The sequence below is a fragment of the Macaca mulatta genome, chromosome 13, assembly GCF_049350105.2.
Source record: "Macaca mulatta isolate MMU2019108-1 chromosome 13, T2T-MMU8v2.0, whole genome shotgun sequence".
In the NCBI taxonomy this organism is placed as follows: Eukaryota; Metazoa; Chordata; class Mammalia; order Primates; family Cercopithecidae; genus Macaca; species Macaca mulatta.
This window is the reverse complement of record NC_133418.1, coordinates 9,075,025-9,099,593: the sequence shown is the minus strand read 5'-3', so window position 1 is coordinate 9,099,593 and position 24,569 is coordinate 9,075,025. Positions and strand designations below refer to the sequence as shown.

Genomic DNA, 24,569 nt, shown 5'->3' with positions numbered 1-24,569 from the left:
GACGGGCGGATCATGAGGTCAGGAGATCGAGACCATCCTGGCTAACACGGTGAAACCCCGTCTCTACAAAAAAATACAAAAAACTAGCCGGGCGAGGTGGCGGGCGCCTGTAGTCCCAGCTACTCAGGAGGCTGAGGCAGGAGAATGGCGTGACCCCCGGGAGGCGGAGCTTGCAGTGAGCTGAGATCTGGCCACTGCACTCCAGCCTGGGCGACAGGGTGAGACTCCGTCTCAAAAAAAAAAAAAAAAATTCATTTCATGAAGTTTGGGCAAGCCCGTCAGATGTGTAGGATGAGGCATGGTTAGGCCTTGGCTTCATCTGACTTTGCCCAGATGTAGGGGATCACTTAGGAGGATGGACCTCCCGCCACTTGCGAACACCTTAAGCCCTGGATGGGTCTGTTCCCAGAAGGGCCTCCCAGTTGGCCAAGGAGCCCACCATCCAGGCATAAGTCCTGCACCCTGGACCTGAAAATCATGCTGGCAGGATTACACTAAGTTTTAGCATCTAGTTGGAGCCTTTTGAACAAAGCATGTATATTTATGCAAATAACATACAACAGAGGACCATTTGAGGTGGAAGGAAAAATCCTGGTTAGCCTCAACGTGAGGACTTGGTGCCATTACTTTGGCTGTTCCTAATAGAAACCCTGGCACTCATTTGACTGAGGGGACAGACCCACCACGTCCAGAGTGAAACAGCGGTAAAGAACGCAGCAGAAGTTAATACTGTCATCTTCTGTTCTCTGCATCTCCCCCTCATTTCTGCAGCTCATCTTTCTGCTTTTGATTCCTTTGGTATTTTTCTCATTTCCTCTTTTTTCCCCCATTCCCTGTCAACACTTTTTTTTTTTTTTTCCATCTTTGCTGCTTTATGAAATGTTAGCTGTTTCAAAGTGACTTGTTTTGTATTGTTTGGAGGAGCCCAGAAAACAAAACGCAGGCCTTCGTGAGCTCAGCCCATAACCAAGTCAGCTCGGGACTCGGTTTCTGAATTCCTGGCCTCAGACCTGCATTCCCATTTCGCAGGGCTCAAAAGTGAAAATAAGTGTTCTAGTCTAGTTCAGAGTTGTTGTCTCTGCAGTCAGAGTTGAGACAATTAGGTATCCGGGTAATTTCAGAAAATAAGACTTTGCCGCTTGGCTTATCCTGTTTGATAATTCATCCAGTGCAGATTGCTGGCTCATTGTCAAATGACCCCTTTGCCGTGCATCAGGGCCACAGTGAGCAGAAGAGCTACGGACCAGGTCTACTAAAACACGCTCACAGCAGTACCGCCAGGGGAGGGAAAAAGTGCAGAAGGCAAGGTTATGGATCGTCAGGTCACCACGAAGGCCTGTTCGGCAGAGTATGTAGGCTGAGCCTGTTCTGTATTCACTGTACGTTGTTTCTCACAGTACAAAATTATTGCATCAGCCTGAAGATAAATAAACGAATAACGTGTGTTTCAGTGGGACCGTGTGCACCGGCACAAACAGGTGTGGGAGTGCGTTCCTCTTGAATGGGAGAGAACATCGATGAGCACAAAAACACATCCTGGGAACTTGAAAATTCAAAGGCAAATGTGAAAAGCACACGTACTCCCTCCTCCTCCCTGGGCGATTCTTAATGCCCCCATGTGCACGTTTGCATGAGAAAAGACACTGTCACAATTATATGACAATTAAAGCTTACCATTGTTGTAAGAGCGAAAATTTCCTACAAATTTTATGTATTCATAAGTTGGAAATTCCTTTGGGTTCAAGCTGCCTCTGAGAAGATGGCAATAAAACTCTAAATCGCTGTCAGCTGGGCCGTTAAAGGAAGAAGAGGAGAAAAAGGGGTCGTGAGCATCGCACAGACTCTGAACAAGTAGCGTCTCTGTGAAAACTCTTATGGGATTTAGTCTACACATGGCCAGGCTAGTTCTCTCATTACAACTGACTTTTGGACCTGGTTTGTAACCCTTGCTGCCCAGGGGTTTCCTTCCATCGTTCATAGATATTTTGCATTCCATACATGGACCCAATTAGTCTTAATTTGCTCCCAGATGTCTGTGGTTGGTGATGTCAGCATTGATTAGTTCCGGCTGTTTTCATACGGTATATTAAAATAAAGCAGCTCATATAGAGCTGCTCCCTTTAATTTAATCTTTTTGCTTTGAAGTAAAATCAGATGTACGACAGGACAGATTATTCATGGAAAATGGACTCAGGCTTGCACTGATGCAAGCAGCTTTGCTACCTCATGCAATTGTGTATGCTTCATTAAGCGACACGTGGTTCATGAGGCATCGAGGTTAGCCTTCTACCTAGGTTGCCAAATATTTTGATAAAAACTTCCAAATTCCACAGAACACAAAAATGTATATAAATAACCAGGTGAGAGCCTCAGGAGGACAGAATTTGCATTTTGGACCTAATGATTCAGTTTTCAGTTGGTTTCTTGATATTCTATGAATTTAGCATCACAGTATCCTCCACGATGAGCTGATTCCTCACCGATGTTTGCACTGTTTCTTACTAAAAGACTCTCATGTAAAAAAAAAGAGGAATCTTGTCATATACACAAAATAAATTATTATTCTTGAGTTCTCTGCTTTCAAATTTTCCACATAAAAGCCAAATGTCTTACATATTCCAAATTCCAGTTTTAGCTTTAAACCTAAAATATACCTCTAAGGATCTTGGAAATGTTCTGAGTCATGAGGAAAATTATTCTTAAAATTAGTTCTCCCTTCTTAATTCATTCTAACCTCCTTTCAAAAGCAAAATTCTCATCTTTCTAGCTTGTAAAACCACAAAAATTAAACTTACATTTTAAGTATTCTGGGGAGGGGGAATCCGTCACAAGCATATGGGAAGAAAGGATTTTATAAACTTCTGAATGTTCTTGTTCTGGGAGGAAATTTAACAAATTCTGATCCATGACATCCGACTGAAAAAGAAAATAAAGGACAAAGGTACACCCTCAACAAAGATGAAAAACAAAAGCAAAAACAAAAACTGAACATTCACAACGCAGAACTGGTTTCTGAAATGGAAAGTTCAATATCTGATTTTCTGTGGACACTCTCAGTTTATCACTCCCTTGTTTTAAACAGTTACCTAAAAGGTTATATGTGTTCAAATGTGTATGTGCTGTTGTCTGTGGGCCCAGGAGGGAACTAAGAGTGAAGTCAGACAAATGTAGGAAGGACTGAGTCCTCCTCTCGCTTGAGAAGTGCTGTTTGCTGACACTCCTGTGCTTTGGCTCGGGTGCCATGGCCCCTGTGCACACCCGGTACGAGGCCAATCATTTATTTAAATGGCTCCAAAGAGCCCATGGCATTCCTTTCCTGACCCTTAGGGCAGCAAAGGGCTGCCTGTCTACTTCTTAAACGTCTTTAAGTTACGGAACTGCGCGTGTTTTTCTGAGTACCTTGGCACTGTAGCTACAAAATAAAGATAAGGTAAAGATTGAGTGCTGTCCAATAGAACTATCTGTGATGATGGAAATGGTCTGTCATCTGCACTGCCTGTAACAGGAGCCACTAGCCACACAGTTACTGAGCACTTGAAACATGGCTAGTGAACAAGGGACTGAATTTCAAATTTCTTTTTTTTTTTTTTTGAGACGGAGTGTTGCCCTTGTTGCGCAGGCTGGAGTGCAATGGTGCGATCTTGGCTCACTGCAACCTCCACATTCCGGGTTCAAGCGATTCTCCTGCCTCAGCCTCCCAAGCAGCTGAAATTACAGGCGTCTGCCACCATGCAAAGCTAATTTTTTGTATTTTTAGTAGAGATTGGTTTCACCGTGTTGGTCAGGCTGGTCTTGAACTCCTGACCTCAGGTGATCCACCTGCCTCGGCCTCCCAAAGTGTTGGGATTACAGGCGTGAGCCATCAAGCCTGGCCCATTTAATTTGAATTGAAATTTAAATAGCCACATGCAGCTAGTGGCTATCATATTAGATATGCAAGTAAGAGCTCCCAGTGGACAGAGGAGACAGGCACCTCTCTCTTCCTCAGTTTCCCTCAATAAACTCATCCACTCTCAGAGCTTCAAACACAATCTGCATACACTTTCAGATTTGAATATCCAGCCAACTCTCTCATGAGCCAGCCTCAACCTTCCAACAGTCACTCACATGCGCCCTGGGGACCACAGATGCACACACGTCCCGAACATCAGCATTCTTTCCCACCCATACCATCTCCAACCCTTGTGTTTGCATCTCCATCAGTGGTATCATCGGTTGGTCACCTGCCTGTCCCAGATACTCTGGTGGCATCTTTGTCTCCTCTCCTTCTCGTCCTTACCCTCAAACCAAACAGTGTCCAAATGCTGACCATTTTTCTCCCTCAAATTCTCTGCTCCATCCACTTCTATTTCTCCAGCCTCCACCCTAGTCCAGACCCCTATCCTCTCTTGCCTGGGAATGATTTGGCTAAACTGGTCTTACCACATCCACTTTGGTGCCTATCCAATTTGTTCTCCATCAGCAGTCAGAGAAGCTCACATCAGATCAAGTCCCAACTGTCCCTTGGCTTCCGACTGCTCCAGGAACAAAGCCTCAACTGCTCAACACATGTTCACGGCTCTTCACAGCTTAGCCTCCGCCTGCTCCGGCTCCCAGCATTTCTCTAACCCTTCCGAGCCTTTTTCCTCCAGTTTGCTCTCTGTTCTCCCTCTGAGCCTCACCTGGGCTATTCCCTCAGGCAGGAAGATGCTACACCCTGCCCTTGTGTTTAACAAACCCCTGTGCAATCTTTAGGTCCCTGCTTTGAAGTCACTTCCTCTGAGAAAGACCCAGGTGACACCCTCCACCCCCACTGATGATTTCAGGGCCTCTGAGGGGACAATGACCACCTTGATGGGACATCAGGTGACTAGCATCACGGCAAAGCAGGTGAGAGCTCAGAGCTCAGGCTTGAAAGCAGGTTCTGGCCCTCCATGCCGCATTTTCCTCAGTTGCAAGATGAGGAAACCATGAGGGTTCCATGAGCTCACTTGCCTCCACTGCTGATAAAACAGTACATGGCAGACATTCAATAAATGCCAAGCGTGATCAGGCACTGAATGACCAGTTACAGAATGACGACAGGGGCACCTGCACCACGGTGACATTTTCCTGTACAGCTATGTGCTGACTGGTGCGCTCTGCCTCCCTCCCTCCACCGGGAGCTCCAGGAGAGCAGGGCCCAGTGCCTTGTTCACCACCACATCCCCGATGTCCAGGACGGTGCCTGGCCTTCGATAAGACTGCACTGACCAGCTGAAAGAATGGCGTGGCCAGCACTATGACAGGTATGAAAACAAGGTGCCCAGGGAACACTGCGGATGGTGTGCTGCCTCCAAAATGACAGGGTAGAGGAGACTCCTGGGGAACAATTCCCAAAAGGAGGAATCCTTGAGTGGGAACCGGGGGACAAGACAGGGTCTGCCAGACACGGTGGGAAGGTGCGCCAGATAGGGGGTTCAGCGTGCACAGAGGCGTGAGGTGGGCACCCTGACAGTACTGCAGGAAGGTGGGGGAACAACAGGGAGGGTGAGAAGCCACGAAAGAGGAGGTCGCACAGGGAAGCAGGGCCCAGATGAGAGAGGCCGCAGAGGAGTCAGGGCTCGACCCTGTGCCAGGAGGAGCCACGAAGTACCCGAAGGAAGAGGGTGGCCAAACTGCTCATGTATTTTAAGGAGATCCTGCTTGTGGTTTGGAGGGAGAGAGCACTGGAAGTCAGGCTGGAGACGGCCAGGGTCTCAATAGAGACAGGGGAAGGAGTGGAGAGGAGCAGACAGAGTCCCAGGCAACTCATCAGTATTGTAGTCTAACCAATGCTTGCCGAGAGCCACCACGTGCCAGCCGCCGTTAGGCACGGGGAAGACGCGTCGGGAAGCAGGTAGAACCCCTCGCTGCCTGCAGTCAGTGTTCCGGTGGGGGTGAGGACAGTGGACACGGCTTGGCGGCTGATCGGAGGACGGGAGGAGGGAAAGGAAGGACTCAGCGTGGCTTCCAGGCTCTGGCTCGGACCCACCGGCCTTTATCTTTATGGACTAAACTCTACCAGGATCGTCTCTCATCTATGCTACCATTTCTCATTCTGGCTTTCTCCAAGTTTCTTCGGATGTTCTGGTTTTATTTTAAGCCCATTCTCTCTAGTTTTTTTAGAAGATGACTCATGTTCACAGATGACAGTAGTCTTTCTTCTTAAAGATATTTCAACTACTTGAAAATGAAAACTAAGTGGCTCCATGGCCTCTTCTTGGAGGGCTCCATCTGAAGCCACTTCCCCTGACACTGGGTGTGGCAGAGAGCAAGGCTGGGTGGCTGCCTGGCCGGGTCACTTGTGTGAGAGAACTTTACTGATATAGGTCCCAGGGCCAGTATCAGGCCACAGGTTCTGCACAGAATAAAGATGAATGCTGGATGCAAGTAGGGGCAGGTATGATATGTGGGAGGTTGCGAGGATGATGAATTAACACACAGAAAGGGCTCCAGACTGTGCTTGGCTCTTGTATGTATTTGCTAGTACGTTGCTATTACGCTATTTCCACATGCGGAAAACCAACACAAACAATGATCATTTGAAATTTTAACCCTAGTGCTTACAGGAGAGAAGATGACATCTACAGTTGAATGATCCCCTGAATGAGCTGAGTTCTGTTTATTAAAATAATAGCAGTTACGGAGACAAGGGAGGGAATGTGCCATCCACAGCCGTCTTCACAGCTGAGTCCCACGATCGGGAAGGTCACCTGCCTGTGGAGGTGGGCGGTCCCCTCTCCCAACTGCCTGATGGGCCTTGAATCAGCAGCACCAGGGCAGTGACACCCAGCTGTGTTAAATGAGCCTGTACTAAAAGCACACTGAGGCTGGGCTGGAAGAGGGCTGGATGGACACTTCCTCCCAGAGTGTCCCTGAGGCACTCTGGCGGTTTTGGCTGGAGATCTGTGCTGGCTGCAGCGAGAAGAGGGAATGGTGAGCAGCCCTGGAGAAACTTCACCTTGAGAAAAGAAGGGCTTAAGGGAAGTCACTTGGGGCTCTGGTCTCCCTAAAGGACCGGGAAGTTGGAGGCATATTTGATCCACTTAGATTCAGTTTAGGTTCAAAGTCAAACTAATGGCCATACAGCTAAGCTTTCAGAAGGCATTGTAGAGAATGGCTTTGACTTTGTAATAGTAAGAATTAATTGCGATATAAAAGGTATGAATTATACAGAAAGAGTCTCTGTTCATCAAAATGCCCTAAAAAGGGGGGAAAGGTAAGCCACAAAGTGAGACAGGATATTTGCAACACATACGTCTGTGGTATGGCCCAAAATTAAGGTTCTAAATTATATGCTGCCTTGGCATCTGGTAAAATTGGAAGGGCCTCAAATGGCCTAACTGCAGGCTCCCTCCCCACACAGATGAGGGCCCCCAGCCAAACCCCTTTCTTATCACAGCGGCAGGTACAGTTTCTGCTCATCCCTGAGTAGCAGGTTGTGGAATTATTCAAACAAGTGAATCACATCCTCTTGTGGGGACCAGGGGTCACCTCACCCTCTTGTTACTGCAGAGCCTGCCTCCCATAGCCTCTGCTGGTTCACTCTCTTCCCACGTGCAGCCCCCTGTGGCCCTGTGCGGTCCTCCTCTGGGCTGTGAGTACCTGTGACTAATTAACTGCTCTTGGCCTCATCCAGTGTCAGCTGTGGAGTGTTCAGACATCCGCATTACCCTAGAGTGGGGTGAATGAGAGGCAGTTAAAACAATACCTGCCCACAGCTTGTGTCCGGATCGCAGAAAGCAAGCCTACTCATAATTGCAAGAAAGAACCCAATCAAAGAGGAGGATGTCCAAATACCTGAGCAGGTAATTCAGAAAAGATGGAATCTAAATAGTTGACAAACAAACAGACACTCAACCTCATTGGTAACTGAGAGAAAAGCAACGTAAAACTCCATGAGACACCTTCATGTACTAGACTGGCAAAAACAAGAAGTCTGACAATGCCAAGTTCTGATGCCACAGCACTGCGACGTCTCCACCTTGCTCGTGCAGGGCGAACTGGTGCCACCGCTAGGAATCATTCTGGCGTTATTTAGTCAAGGTGGAGGCAGAGCTTCCCTCAACCCAGCCATTCTCCGCCTAGTCAGTCCTCCAGGGATGCTTGCAGACGTTCATCAGGAAACACTACAGGATGTTCACGGAAGCACCTTCCAAGAATTCCTAACTGGGATGAATGCGGGAATTGCAGCACATTCCTACGATGGAACACTACCCAGCAATAAGAAGAGCCCATAGCAGCTACATCTGCCAGTATGAGGCAGGCGTATCGCACAAACGATGCTGAGCAAAAGGAGAAGTCACAGGAGTCCATTTTCAATGATTCCATTTACATACAGCGAAACAAAAGGCGACACTAACTTAAGAGTTTAGCAGTGAAGTCAAAGTTGGTGAAACTACAAAGGAAAGCAAGCAAACAACGATCTTAAAAGTCAGGAAAATGGTTGCCTCCAAGTGGAAGGTGGGGGTGTGATGAAAAAGGGGCAGACAGGAGCTTCTGTGGTCTCAGCCGTGTTCTATTTCTTCACCTCAGTGACAGCTGCATGTATATTCACTTGATCAATTTAATACTGCACGTATGTTTTATACACACATCTGTATTTATGGTATATAAAAATCAAAAGGCATTAAAAAATGTTAACTAGAGGCCTGGAATCTTTTAATCCATGATCGACTCTAAGCTGCAGCCACACCTGTCAGGGCTCTGCTCTGACCCAGAGACACCTCTGACAAAATGACGTGGATCAGGTGGGAGCTTCCAGCAGGTGAGGGCAGGGTGGGGTGGGAAGGGCAGAGGGAGGCTTCCTGAAAAGCATGTCTCATGGTCTTGGCCTTGCTGCTGTGTTTTGTGGTAACACAGGCCAGGGGCTTTGGCTTTCCTTTTCTGGGACCTCCTCCTGCTGTGCCCCTTCCACAGGAACTTGGCTCCAAATCCCATTCTGGTTTTGTACTTTCTTCTCGCTGGGGCTTGTACCTGGCGAGCCAGCATGATATGGAGGTATTTTCTGGCCTGCAGATTTCTCCAGTTTTAGGAACACTTGTGCCTTATTTTCCTTGGGGAAGGTAGGGTTATCCATGCACATAGTTCTCACATCCAAGACACGCCCCACCCGTGGCAAGCTGCTTGCAGTTGCTCATAACCCCAGTTATGAATTCAGTCCCTCGTTCAATGAACACTTAGGCACATGGCAAATGTTCAGGGCTGGGGATATGATGTCTGCCTCAAGAGCTTAGCACAGTCCAGCTCATCAGACAACATCGCATTTATGAACAAATCAGAAAGTAACCCAGGAAGCTAACTTTCAAAAAGTCAAAAAAAAAAAAAAAAGCGCAAACAGGAAACACGGATTATGCCTACTTTTGGTCTCTCATTTGGTTCCCTCAGCCATACTCTTTCCCCATTCTGTCCAACGCACGTGACTCATGCCCCTGGCATCTCTCCTGCAAGGTTTTCATTCCAGAAGCTCCCGTGAGCCCTTGGCCTCCATTGTATGCACGTCTGTCTTGCTCATGTTCCTTGCCTGTGTCAATTCTAGACACCAAAATGTGCCGGTGTTGCCACTACTGAAAAATTCTCATTGTTATTGTTATTTTGTTTTTGAGACAGGTCTCACTCTGTCACCCCAGCTGAGGTGCAGTGGCGTGATCTCGGCTCACTGCAACCCCCTCCTCCCAGGCTCAAGCAGTTTTTCCACGTCAGCCTCTCAAGCAGCTGGGACTACAGGCACACGCCACCATACCTGACCAATTTTTGGATTTTTTGTAGAGACAGGGTGTTGCTGTGTTACCTAGGCTGGTCTTGGACTCCTGACCTCAAGTGATCCACCCACCTCAGCCTCCCAAAGTGCTGAGATTACAGACGTGAGCCGCTATGCCTGCCAGTTCCCATCTTAAAATCACTTTGCTTTGAGCTATTTTATTCTCTTTTTTTCTCTGCCAATTTGGTAAAGAAAGTTCTAGGCTATGTCATCAGAAACTGCTGTACAAAAATCTATCACACGAGCTTCTGTTACCTCTGAGATGCTGGCAGTGTGAAGGAAACAGAGAGAGACTTGAAGCCCCACAGCCTGAGAAGTGGGAAGGAATTCTGGCTGCTCTTGTCCCCTTAGAATGGCTCTCCAATCCCCAGCCACACAAGGGGCGTGGGATGGGACCCTGGCAGGCCAGCCTGTGCTTGGTGTGACACCAAGAGGGGCACTGCTGCCGGGGTCCCCAGCCTCCTACCCTCTGCTACCCTGTGTCCCGATCTCCATGAAGAAGAGCCGCTTCTTCCTCGAGGACTGACCACCACCTCTCAGCTCCTCATTCTCCCTTTCGGAGCCCCACACCCTGAAAACATCCAGCTTTACTGTGTCCTGTACAGGATTCTGAGGAGTGGTTAAGGACCAAGCTCTGGAACCAAAGTGCCTGAGTTCAAATCCCAGCTCTTCCCTGGCTGGCTGTGGAACCTTGGGTACATTGTTTAACCGCTCTGTGCCTCAGTTTCATCATCTGTGAACTGGGTAGCTACGTACTTCATAGGATCCATAAGGATAAGGAGAGCAAACATAATACAGCCTCGCTCCGGGCCGGGCATGGTTCTGTGCGCCTACACATACCAACGCATGTGAGTGACTCTTAATGGGTGCCTGCTACACTGTAAGTGCTCAGTGTTAGTCACGCAAGGTTTAATGGGTGAAATCTCTTGACAAAATTGCAAACTCCAAAGGAAAGACAACCTCACAAGTTTTGAAATGTTGCATCATCTGTGGAAAGGACCTGCGCTCACAAGGAGTCATATTTAATCATTAAGTATGCATCTAAATAAACCAAACCAAAATCAGAATTCCTAAATGATGACCCAAATCCTGGGCACCAGAAAGACACCAGAGCAGAGTGGTGACCAAGCTGGGTTCTGTAGTCAGCTGCCCCCAGGGTAAGCCCCGCTCTGCGCCTCACTGCCTGGGTCACTAGGGCTTCCTCGCCATAGTGGAAGTCATGGAGGTCTCACTCCCAGATCCGCTCCTCTGCCCAACCAGCTGTATGCTGACTGCACCAGGGAAGTGTCCATCCTCAGCAGCCTTTGCCTACCCACTTGCAGAGGAGGATCCTGGTGAAAACTGGACAATGAAAGCTAAAAGTAAATTGCAGTTAAATGTGGGGGCTGCCCGGCCCAGGCTCACCTGCACCAGGGAATTGAGGGCTGACTCCGTGTCTGGGCATGGGTATAGACACAGACTCTTAGTTTGCATTCGAGTGGGTCCAGCATTGATAAATCAGAGTCGGGTCATTTTTGGCCCTTGTAGAGTTAGAAAATAACTTATGAAAGCGGTCCTAAATTGCTCTGTAATTTCAGGTCGGACGAATTTGCCTCTTACTTTCTAAGTCCTGTCCGCCACGTACAGCAACTGGGTCATCAGATAATTACAAGAGCGTAAAGCAGAACAGTGCAAATCCTGTTTACTCAAACAGCTCTGGCTCCTGTCTCTCATTCCCAGGTCAATAAGCAGGCCACGTGTGGTTGCTTTCAGTCAGTGCCTACCACTGCCGAACCCTTGCCATTCAATACAAAACACAAGCGCCCTCCAAAGAAGTACCCCAGCTCCTCTTCTGTCCTTAGACACGCTCAGATCAGCCCAGCTTCTCTGGGGTGATGATGGGGGTCATTTCTGTATTAATGGTGGCAGCCCTATCACTGGCCTCCTGGCCAGAGATGAAAATCAAGGTGCAGCTGCACCCCCAGCTTCCTCCTTCAGGCTGAGCGAGGATGAGCCTCTTCTGACAGCTATCGAGAAGAGAGAGCCCCCCTGCTCCCCGCCACCAGCCTGACGCACCCTTGTTTTAGGAAATGGGCTGGAACACAAAGGGGAGACAGATTAGGTTAGATGAGGGCCTAATGGGAAGGCATCTGCTTAGCAACATAAAAAATGCTTTTGCGGGCCACGGCTCAGTGAATGCAAAGAAAAATGTAGGCAGCGCTTTGATCTGCACACAGCATCGTTTGCAGAAACGGTGGGACGAGGGAGTGGCTTCCAGGGAAAGGTATGGCCCAGGATGATGTGGGCCCTGGGCCACCAGCAGGGCAGGGCTCATCACCCCAAGGCAGATGGAAGCCGCCCATGGAACAAGGCCACACTGCTCCCTGGGCAGGTGCAGCTAAGGAGAGGGAGCCACAGTCCTCCAGTATCATCCTGGCCCAAGCTTTCCTATGTGGGAACCCGGGGCACGCTTTCCCCTTTTCGTCACATAAACTGAGTGCCCATCCATGGATGAGCAGGTGCGGGGGGTGCTGGGGAAGGTCTGGGCTGGACAGAGGACAGAAGAGAGAGGACGTTTCGTTCTTGTCCATCACACTTGCTGTTCCTGGTATAGCTGTCATTCTCACTCAGGCTCTGTAGGAACAGGCAATGGTGTGGCAGGAGATGGGAGCCTGGTCAGATGCCCATGAAGGAGCCTCAAAGGTGGCTCCTCCACCAGCCAGGTACAGACCCATGAGTCACTGAGTCAGGGCTTACCAGAGAGCCAGCAAGGCTTATGCAGAGAGGAGGGAGGGAGGGAGGGAGGACAAAGGCAGAGGGAGGAGGGAAGAAGAAGGGAAGGAAAGGAGGGAAAGAGTGGGGAGGGACATCTGTCAAGGCCTGTGACCATACCACAACCCCTTCTGCCATCCTGGAGCATCCATCGTGCACTCCTGGAATGCAAAGCCGACCCTCTCCAGGTCCACCCAGACACTCCTCACTCCCCAAGGCCTTCCAAGACATCAGTCTTCCCAGAGCAGTTCAACCTCCAGGAACCAGCCGTGCTGCCGAACCCTGACCACCACTAAGTGTTGCTACCCACCTGCAACCTCAGACAGGTCCCAAGTAAGCCCCAAACCACGTTTCAACCCAAGTTATCTGTTGTCCTCTCCCTGGATCAGCTGTCAGGTGACCCTGGATGTCTGTCAGCCTCCGTGATGGCTCTGAGCTCCACTAACAGTGCTGTGACTCTCTCATCAGTCCCCATTTCTGACCCAGGAAAAGAATCTGTAGCCACAACTCCCACTCCAGGCCTTGCCTGTTCCAGGATGGCACACGTCTGCATCTGCCCTTTTCCTGGAAGGCTCCTGGGACCTTGACCTCGGCCTGGTCCTGTCCCCAAAACTCAGTAGTCCTTTACTCTCCACCCCCTTCTCACCTGCAGCCCCCTGACACCTGCACCACCTCCCATCTGAGATCTAATGACTCTCAACAGAAACATGATAATGTGAACCGGTAAAGGCCACTGGAGCAGAAACTCACCGGTAAATGCCCAAGGAGAGGCGTGATACTGTCAGAGACATAGATGATGCTGCCGTCTGTTGTCACCGCGATAATGAAGCCATCTAATGCCTGTGGAAAATGCAACATTTGAAAGCTCCTTAGCAATGCTTTTATGGAGCAGCATGTCACCGAAGCAGAGGACACTATTTCAGGACACTGGCTTTGTTTTATAATCCTCAGAATATTTCCATGAATAACCTCACGGCACTTCTTGGCCTTCCACGGAGGACAGCTTCTTACAGAGAATGTGTCTGGCCCAGGAGAAGCATTTGCAAAAGCACTACAGGATCAGTGAAAAATGTGACCTAGTGGCATAATAAAATAACATTTAGCCATGGAAATTCCCTAAGTAGGTTTAATGATAAGCACATTATTAGCCTGACTCAGAAATACCACCATTGCCATTAGAAAACATCAGCCATAGCTGATGGTTCCCATCTCCCTACCCCTGCCATCACTGAGTTCAATGGTAAACATTTGCCCTGATAAAGACATCAGACCTAACAGATGCATGAAAAACAGAAAGTGTGCCTGTTGGCCGAGGTGGGCCTCTGCTCACATTCATTGCCACAAGAGAAATGCCCACTGAAGGAACTGCTTGTAAAGAACATTCACATGATTCTACAGGGCTGGGTGGGTGTGGGGGTTGCGTAACTCAACTGGATCCATAAGCATTTCAGAATGTCTGAAAAATTCATGCATTTGAAAGTCTCTACTGAGTGCCTACTCTATGCTGGGTACACTGTCCTGGGTGCTTGTGATATAATAGGTTGAAGGGGGACAATGCTTTCTCATAAAGCAGACACTTTTGCTCGTTTTTTTTTTTTTTTTTTTTGAGATGGAGTCTCACTGTCGCCCAGGCTGGAGGGCAGTGGCATGATCTCGGCTCACTGCAACCTCCGCTTCCCAGGTTCAAGCGATTCTCCTGCCTCAGCCTCCCAAGTAGCTGGGACTACAGGCACACGCCACCATGCCCAGCTAATTTTTGTATTTTTAGTAGAGAGAGGGTTTCACCATGTTGGCCAGGCTGGTCTTGAACTCCTGTCCTCAAGAGATCCGCCTGCCTCAGCCTCCCAAAGTGCTGGGATGACAGGTGTGAGCCACTGCGCCCGGCCACTTTTGCTGGTTTTAGATTATTTACTGGGATTTATTTTGGTGTGGGTGCTTGTAATGCTTTCATAAGATGTATCTGAAAGTTGATTTCTAAAACAAAGACGACATAATTCAGCAGAGAATAGGATCATAGTGGCAACTGGCTGTCTAGGTGAAGGGGAGGAGTGCCAGTGAAGGGGAGGAGACTAGAAATGAAGCCTACCTCTCCAAGTCTTTAAGGGAATAATAGGGCCAGGGAGACTTTCACTGGAAACCTGTCACTGTCGATTCACTGACTTTTTCTTTGAAAGACTATCTTTCCCGAATCTGGAAATTTTTCCGCTTAGGAAAAAAAGTGAAATATGTGCTTAGAAAGCTCTGGAAACATGTTGCATGCACTCAACTAGATGGTCACATGATGTCTGAGAATCTGCGTGGACGAAAGGGCGTTCATTCTTTCACGTGAGGAGGGTGTGGTTAAGTGCGTGGCAGCAGGAACCCGGGAGAGGCCAGGAGCAGTGTGTGAAGGGTACCTTTGTAGCATATGCCGAAATGGGAAAGAGTTCTTTCAACCAGGAAAGTTAACACTAGACTCATTTATTATTTTACACTGACAGCTGGCAGGATTTAGACTGAAGAACAGATTCAAGTATGTTTCTTAAATGGACCTCATCCTCTTGGATGACATCAGTGGTTCTCAACTGGGAGCAATTTCGGTAATGTCTGGAGGCATTTTTGGTTGTCACCACTGGAGTGGGTGGTGTTGGCATCTAGTGCTGCCAAATATCCTGTAATACGCAGGACAGCCCCCACGACGAAGAACTACCAGGTCCAAAATCACCATAGGGCAAGATTGAGAAACGCTGGGTTAGATTTGTGAGTTACGGTAAACGAAGCAGTACATCCCAGGAACTTTTCCTTCCCAAGTATTTTTCTAAAAATGTTTTGAAGTCATCTTGGCAGCCCTCTAGGAGGTGAATGTTTTTAAGGGGTAAGGGTACTGTTGATGACATCAGTGAGACTTTTCTGGAAAAAGCAGATTGGAAAGCTGGGTAAAGCCAGGGCAGTGCAAATGGTCTTGCACAGTGAGCCCATGTCCCTCCTGAATGTCTAAAGCAAGCGGGTGTTAAAAAGCTGAAGGTATTTATAGACGGAAGATAACTTTCATCAGCTCATTGGCATTTCCATCAACTCTATGAGAGCTGCACTGAGTCACTGCTTTAAGAAAGCTTGCTATGGTTCTGGAAGTCCCATCAGTAGCATCTGAAAGGGATTCAACAGCAAGAGATTGCAAAGTGCTGTGCCTCTCTCCATGGAAGGGTGATTTTCACTGGGGTGTCTCCAAAGCAGCCATAATGGCTCAGAATTCGATACCCGCCCCACACTAGAGGGAAATGAAACCTTCCCTTTCTGCTAATTCCTGAATCAGCTGGAACATTTCTTGTGTTCTCTGGGACAACCTCTGGGCTAAGAGATTGCTTTTCTGATTAAAATTCAGAAATTCCACAAGCTCCCTATTCCCCGGGCCACAGGCACTTGGTCTCCTCTTGAGTGAAATTGTTCCAATGCTGGTAGCCACAGTCTTTGCCAGCTGATACTTTCCCAGCTCAGCTGGTCTGCAGCCAGGTCAATTTTGTTTTTTCAAACTTCACAGCTATGTGAGTCCCCCTGGAGTCTGGTTTTGTGCCTCTTTGAGAGAAGATGGAAGAAGATGGGAGTCACATCTGGAGGGCATTAGCAGTTCCCTAGAGACATGATGGATGGGTTCTCTCCTGGGCTCTGTCCTCATTTTAAAAAGGGAACATCCTGGCCACTAAGACATGGCACCTGGATTCTTCACAGTCTCTGAAAAAAACAGAGGGAGGTGCAGCTGGAGAGAGACCCATGCTATGGGAAGGTTGCACCGGACAATGATGACATCACCCTGGAGGCTCTCCGTCTCCCGCAACCACAGCTGGGGCTCAGGCCATCAGGAAGGAGATGCTAGAAGGCTCCAGTCACTCAGCACTAGGTCTGTGTCTACTGAAGAGCCACAGGTTGGAAGAGAAGCCTGACACAGTCAGGGTCAGCAGTACTAGTTGGTGGACTTCCCAGACCACTCACAGCTGCCATTCACCCAGAAGGCCTGCTGGTTGTGCAGCTTAATTTCAGATCCAATTCATTCATCTAGCATGATTTCCTTTCCACCGGCTTCTAGGAGTCCACACCGGGAGCAAGGAAAAGCGCATAAAGACTATACAAATATCAATCTTCCTTGTCTAGAAATTCCAGTCTCCTGAATCTCAGTCCTGTCTTCTAGCCCCGAAATGTATTCATTTTTAACTTTACAAAAGCCCTATTTCCTCAAATACTTTTGATAGTTTGAAACTCACTGGGAAAAAAAAAAAAAAAAAGGTTGTGCTACAGGCTCTTAAAAAAAGGCTGCTGCTACAGGGTTATGTGTTTTAACTACTTTTCCATAAGAATTAAAAGATAAATCGATTTATGTAAATTAGCATAATGATACATTAATTCAACATTTCACAAGCTGCTTTAAATTTAACATACTTAAAAATGCATTGCTTCTGCAGAAAGTTCTGTATTTTCTTTAAATATAGTTCACATGTAGATTTAAGTATCTTTCATCTTATGCAAATGTTCATTAATGCGTTTACATTTCATAATATTTGGACATCTTCATTCTGGCATTTTCTTACTCCAGTACTTTCTGTTTTCTGCAAGTTAATCTATGTAAATTGAAGTTTACATCAGTCTTATATAGGCACATAAGATATGAGAGAGAAAGATTTATCCCCAGAAGCCACTCTCCAAACACCCTGCCAGGAACCACTGGTCACAGCCAGCATCTAACTTCCCTTTGCTGAGCTCATCTGTCCCAGTTCACCTCTTCTTGGTTGCAGGCCTGGATATGCCTCCCTGGAGCTTTTTCTGCTCCACTGCCACGTCCATATACTCCAAAACTTATCCCAGGTGAGAAGCCACAGCACCTTGGCAGCTGTTTCTGTAGAGGCTTATGCTCATCTGTACTGAGGAGTTTCACCCATATACAAAAGATACGATGTTGAGATCAGCCAGGTTTTCACAAATACAGCCCTATAGATGAGTATGGGGCCTCTGACCCAGAGGGAGGAACATGAGCATCTCACTCAGCACAGAAAGGGCGTGAGCCGGATGGGGAGGCACGGGGTCCCTGTGGCTAACATCTGTACGCCATGTGGACGTAATATGAGTTCAAGTTCAAAGCATATCTTTAAAAGACAACTTTTAATTTCAAGACGTGTTTCTACTAAGAGAAAACGTATCATCATAGCAGTCTAAAGAGAAGACTCTGAGTCAAATGACAGTGCCAGCTGATTCATCTTCCCTCTGTCCTTCCCTCTCTCTACCCACCTCGAACCCACCCTTCCTGACTCCCTAGCAAAGTGTCCTCTGGTTGTGACACCATCAAGGGGCTCATCCTGTGGTCACTGTAGTGAAAGCACGTGACCACATTCAATTTTGGGATTCTTGTTGACGTGGCCCACAGGCAACAGCAGGCAGAGAGCCTCAGGGAGGGCATCTGTTTCAAAGCCAAGTCTTCCCTGGATCAAGAACGGTAGTTTCCTTTGGGCACAGGGGCTTATCTGCAACAAGTAGCTACATTTTCACTGGCAACTGTTGAAGCGATTTTGAAAGTGCGTTTCACCTCCAACATCAGCTGGGTGAATTCTTCATTACTGAGGAATGAAGGCTTCCAGTCCTGCTGAATGTCACAGATTTCCGTTTGCGCTGAGACTTCTAAAAAAGAGACACAAATAAGCCTTTATAGTCAATGGCACCTAGAAGTTGGAATTAACAGATGAAGCACATGTTACTTCTGTGTAATTTTGTGTAAACTTCTGTGTAGTTTAATTTAAGAAGCCAGCATAAGGAAATATGTTACCCTGATTTCCAAGGACTGGGAGCTTTGAATGTTCTCACCTCCCTTAATGAGGCTTTAGGGAGGATCATCCCCCACCTTCTCTATGGCTGGGGTGCCTGCCCTTGCAGGTGGTACCACAGCCCTGAATGTCTACATGACGAACTCCGTCGCCAACAGTTGGAATTAGGTAGTTGCCACCTATGAAGGCAACAGGAACAAACACTAGGATGGTTGTGACACCTTCCTAAGTGGCTTCTTCATGGTCCAGGTGAAGCAAAACACTTCACAGACCTGGGATTTAAAAAATTCCAGAAACATCTTAGGCATGTGGAAAATAACCCACTGTGTTATACAGAATGTACCATATTTTTCCGCACTTCCGTTACTGAAATACAGTGCGCTATACCCATACACAGAATGTACTCTCCTCAAAACTTTTAGGGGTTAATCTACAGTTCATCCATTTCATGCAACTGCCTTGTACTGAAGACATTATGCGCATTTATAAATTCAAATAGTCATTGGCCTACAAGGGGTTCCTTAAATATTTTAGTTCTGCATTTTTACAGAATGTTTTGTTCTATTATTAAATTATTTCTGATAAGATAATTACAGGTAGCTCAAATGCAATATCAAATACGTTTGTTTTTCCTTCTGTTTATCCTCCATCTTAAACCAACATTTTGCTCCATTTCATGTAGTAATAGGTTTCTTCAGAGACTATTTCCTCGGTGCTAAAGAACATAAGACTCGTATCTCAGAGAATAAAACTAACCTGTTTAATAACTTCCTGGAGAATGCAAATGGTCCAGGCAGATAATCCATCAACTTTAAGCCAGGAGAAAGATTTCAAGGCTCTCTCCTTTGTGCTTGTGTTTTTGATAATCTCTTACATGGAGCATGAGGAATGCATTCTGCCATTTGAATGAATGAATCTGAGTGAATGCAGCAGCTACTCATGAACAAAGGATGTAAAGAACTGAGTTATGGCCGGGCGCGGTGGCTCACGCCTGTAATCCCAGCACTTTGGGAAGCAGAGGAGGGCAGATCACGAGGTCAGGAGATCGAGACCATCCTGGCTAACATGGTGAAATCCCGTCTCTACTAAAAATACAAAAAAAATTAGCCACGCGTGGTGGCGGGCGCCTGTAGTCCCAGCTCCTCGGGAGAATGAGGCAGGAGACTGGTGTGAATCCAGGAGGCGGGGCTTGCAGTCAGTGAGCCGAGATCGAGCCACTGCACTCCAGCCTGGGCGACAGAGCCAGACTCCGTCTCAAAAAAAAAAGAGCTGAGTTGTGCACGTGACCCTGTAAACCCCCACTTGTTCTGAAATCCAACGTTCCCAGCAGTGCTCGGCTCCACCAGGAAGGTTCCTTCCTTCAAGATGTCAGACAGAACAAGTTGCTGCTGCTGTTATACAACGTTGGATTTTTGTCTTTGTGATTTTAAAGCGGCACAAGAGAGCCGCTGTGAGCCTTTGGTAACTGAACACTGGAAGAAACCCCGGAGAGGAAGCTGTGCTGGTGGTCAGGCAGCCAACGACACTGAGAGGGCCCCTGGAGGAAGGGCCGCACTGTGGGGACACACCCAGTGCCAGGTGTCGTACGCACATGGTGGAACGCAGCACGGGAAGTAGAGGCAGGTGCTACATGCACATCTTGGCCAGAATCTGTTCTGTGGTGCTGGCCGAGACGAGGAAGAGAGGGTGCAACTCCCACCTCTTCAAACAAATGGTTGCCACAGTTTGGCCACTTAGAAAAGAGAGGGACGGAAGATGTGCTACAATATTAACCTCACAAATGCCTTTCCTTTTTTTTTTTTGAGACGGAGTCTCGCTCTGTCGCCCAGGCTGGAGTGCAGTGGCGCGATCTCGGCTCACTGCAAGCTCCGCCTCCCGGGTTCACGCCATTCTCCTGCCTCAGCCTCCCGAGTAGCTGGGACTACAGGCGCCCACAACCGCGCCCGGCTAATTTTTTGTATTTTTAGTAGAGACGGGGTTTCACCGTGGTCTCGATCTCCTGACCTTGTGATCCGCCCGCCTCGGCCTCCCAAAGTGCTGGGATTACAGGCGTGAGCCACCGCGCCCGGCGCCTTTCCTCTTCTCCCCAATATGCACACTCAACTGTCAGACTCTTTTGACCACGAGGATCAAACTGCAGATTACCTGTCTGTCTAGTAGAGGAGTCTTTGTGGCAGCCCAAATTTCATTTAGATAGAGATCCACTCAACGTAACAGTGAAGGAAAAGGAAAGACCCACTTCTTTAACCTCAGTAATTTTTAGATCATTCTGTATGACTGGGTATTTTGTCAACGCTAGCATAATAATACCGAAAGCAGCCATCTCATTCACTTTGTATTTCAACAATTGAATTAGTCTCCTTGGAAGTGAAGGTTCAGTTCATAGCATATTAAAAAAAATATGTTAGATACGATGTCTCAAATCGAGGAAAAAATGTTACACTGGGAAATAAAATTCAGTGTTACGGTCAAAGTGGTTTCCAAATTTCCAGGGAAACAAAACCACCTGAGAGCCACTTTTGTAGGAAAACATTGTGATTAAGAGCCAACCCCCAGAATTCTACTCCGGTATCACCTATAGCCATTTCCTAGCGTGCTCAACTCCCGACGGCTCCTGGTATATCTGAGTAATAAGCAGTATATGTTTGAGATGTATGTGCTCAAATAAAATCCTGGAAAATGGGGCAGAAATTCCACAGCTGTCCTGGGTAAATATTACCCTGTTCAAGAGGGAAATTTCTCCTTATTCTACAGCTCTCCCCACCTCACCTTCCATCCATGAAGACAGACACATTAAAGAGGTGTGAATGAGGAATGGGATTTAATAGTAGGAGAAAATTTCATTAGGTCAGCTTGAGACTCACTCAGGAAGAGGATAACGCGTAGGCCAGCCTGACCCTGGAGAACATTTAGATGGATGTAGATAAGGATGTCCGATATGTCCTGCTATTTACAGACTTTAGGGATGTCTATCTTACAATAGCTACTGTTACAACATTTTGCTACAAAGAATCGTGATCAGATTCTCATTCTGATTTGTATTACTTGTACAGTCCAGGATTACAATTTATTTCCCAAGCTGAGAAAACAAACAATGCTGAAAGATTATTGGGGAAAGAGCTAAATAATTATAGCAACTACTTAGACCTAATCATCTGTCCTTACTTATCATGTGGTCTGCCTTTAGCATGAAGGCAGGAAGCATGTTGAAATTCATAGTTCTTAACCCTCACTGCACGCCGGAATCACCTGGGGAGCTTTAAAAATGCTGATGCCTGGGCTTTACCTGACCACCTGCTGGTGGAAGGCTCTCCACCCTCTACAACAAACAGCCCTGATTTGCAGTGTTTGCCCCTTTCTGTGGTGTAGATATGCCTACCATGGCGGATTTCAAGCTACCAACTTTGGCAAAACTCCTGAAAATTGAACAATCTTCTCTTGCAAGCTGGTATCCCAGTGTGGTCCCACCCCTAGAGATCGTGACATATTGGTCTGTGTGGGGTTACCTGGTAATATGTAGTTTTCAAAAGCTCTTCAGGTGATTCAAATATGCACACAAGGTTGAGAACCAGCAGTCTAAATGGACACACTCAGGAACAGCTGTAGTGCAGCTGTGGTATAAACAGCCACAAGAAGCCCTGCAGATCACCTCTCGTGGAGGAGCCATAGAGTGTAGCGCTAAAAAGCTGGGGTCTGGAGACAGGCTGCTGGGTTTAGATTCCACGTTTTCCTGGCTGTCTGAGTTGGATGAGTGACTTGACCTTGTGTGCCTCATCTGTGTGATGGAACTAACTCGAAGTGCTGCCATGGGCCGGGCGCGGTGGCTCACGCCTGTGATCCCAGCACTTTGGGAGGCCAAGGCGGGCAGATCACTTGAGGCCAGGAATTTGAGACCAGTCTGGCCAAAGTGGCAAAACCCCATCTCCACTAAAAATACAAAAAATTAGCCAGATGTGGTGGCACGTGTCTGTAATCCCAGCTACTTGGGAAGCTAAGGCAGGAGAATCGCTTGAACCTGGGAGGCGGAGGTTGCGGTGAGCCAAAATTGCCCCACTGCACTCCAGCCTGGGTGACAGACCAAGACTCTGTCTCAAAAAAAAAAAAAAAAAAAAAAAAAAAAAAAAAAAAAAGCGCTGTTACAAAGAGGAGCTTTATGTAGAGGAGTTCCTGTATGTAGAGCTCGTAGAATATTGCGCAGCTCACAGCAAGCCCTGCATAGATGCTTACGGTCAGTATTCTCTACTCTGTTGCAGATGTCTACAGAGTTCATGTCCATTTGGATTGCAAGTAAAGTCATTGCTTTGCTTTTTTGCTTTAGTCCAAGTTTTGCTCTAACAACTCTATTTCCCCAAAAAATGTTCCATGAATTTTCTGCTTTCTTTTAACACGAAATCAGAGACGGGTGAGATCCTGGCATGATCCTGGTTGTGTCTAAGTGGGTTGTGAGGACTAGACCTTCGTCTTATGAAAAAGGCGAGCTGAAGCAGGCTCTCCCGGTGTTTGGGGGCTGCATTTCTGCTGACTGATCCTTTCCAGGACCCAGATTTGACAATTCTGTCATTCCACAGTGGACAGAGCGTGGCATAAATGTCAGGCTGACGAACTTGATCCCAGCTGTCCTATTTAACAGCTGTCCTGCTTCTCAGTGGCACTGACCTAGTTTGAGTAATTTGCACAAAATATCTTGGCAATCAAACCAACCTGCTATTTCACTTGGCTAAATCATTATTTAGGAAATATAACCATTTTGATTAAATTATCAGGGCGATCAAATACTGCTGTAACACTTCATTGCAATCCTGCTTGATTGGTCTTCCCTGACTTTTAACAAAAGCAATTAACATGTTCTTTACTCTCTCCTGGGCAGCTTTGGAAAAAAATAATATGAGGATGTATCATTACTGTCACATTTTTAATAGGTAGATATGATCATCAAAGAAATAATAAAAGAATAAGAAGTATAATGAAACTTTCTGATGTCCCAGCTGCACCCTCTTTCATGAAATCATCTTGTCTAGGAAAATGTTCAGTGGAAGAGACACATCACCGCCTGTGTGGAAGAACTGTAATTATTTCCTCACGAAGTCTGGCATTTCTGACTTATTATGTTTGGTGTCATGATTAAAGAGAAAAGAATTCTGCTCTTCCTGCTTGCTAATAGGTTCAGAGCCCTCTCCACTATTCTGTGACTTTTTGTAACATCCTGGGTGACTGGCAGGGTAGGTGCGATCACACTAACAGGTAAAAGGGTTTGAAGGAGAGGAAAAGGGAGAGAAAATGATTTGAGAAAGACGTGAGTTCAAGGATGGGTTCAAGCGGCATATGCAGGCAATCATGTGATGGAATATTATACACTAATGAAAGGAACCAGCAACAGCACTGGAAGAATGGGAGGAATCTCTAAACATCATGTGCATAATTCATGGTTCCATCTGAATAAGGCCCCAACAGGCAAAACCAACCTATGGGGTTAGAAGTCAGCACAGAGGTTCCTTCTTTTGGGAAAGCAGAGGAAGACAGGAAGGGGCTTCTATTTCTTGATCTGAGTCGTTGGTTCCCTGGCTGTGTCTGCTTTGTGATAATTAATTCAACTGTATAGTTATGATATGTATAGTCTCTGTATGTGTTACTTTTATAAAGTATTACAAAGTTAGAAAAAGAATGGAGTGGCAGGATAACTGGAAATCCACATGCAAAAGGATGAATTTTCACAGCCTACCTTACAACATCTACAAAAACAAACAAAATGGATCAAATATCTATGCTTAACCTAGTTTAAAATTATAAACCTCTTGGAAGAAAACATAGATATAAATCCTTATTACCTTAGATTAGGCAACGGTTTCTTAGATAGGATGCCTCAAGCACAAGCAATCAAAAGAAAAAAATAAATTGGACATTAACAATTAAAATTTAAAACCTTCGTGTGTCAAAGAGTATCACTTGAAAAGTAAAAAGACAATCCACAGAATGGGGCAAGATACTTTCAAATTCTATACCAGATAAGGGTCTAGTATCCAGAATACATGAATAACTCTTACCATTCAGGCATAAAAAGAAAAATCAATGATTTAAAAACGGGCCATGGATTTGGACATTTCTCCAAAGAAGATATATAAATGGCCAATAAACACATGAAAAGATCATGAAAAGGAAAACATCATTAGTCATTGGGAAATTCGAATCAAAGTCATATAAGATACCACTTCACACCCACTAGGGAGATGGTATTAATAATAGTTATAATAAAAAAAGACAGTAACAAGTGTTGGCAA

General features: G+C 46.7%; 1 protein-coding gene across 5 annotated transcripts in view; it reads right to left on the bottom strand.

Moving 5' to 3' along the window:
• The window catches only part of NPAS2 (neuronal PAS domain protein 2), a 175,853-nt gene that overhangs the window by 46,715 nt on the left and 104,569 nt on the right, over nt 1-24,569 (bottom strand). For 3 of the 5 annotated variants that reach the window (XM_028832241.2, XM_028832242.2, XM_077958874.1), the window contains 4 exons: nt 18,060-18,151; nt 13,262-13,351; nt 2,796-2,916; nt 1,675-1,788 (listed from right to left, as the gene is read on the bottom strand). In XM_028832241.2, the coding sequence (XP_028688074.2) occupies nt 1,675-1,788; nt 2,796-2,916; nt 13,262-13,351; nt 18,060-18,151 (417 nt within the window). The remainder of the gene's footprint in view (nt 1-1,674; nt 1,789-2,795; nt 2,917-13,261; nt 13,352-18,059; nt 18,152-24,569) is intronic. The other 2 variants (XM_077958875.1, XM_028832243.2) reach the window with 1 other exon arrangement.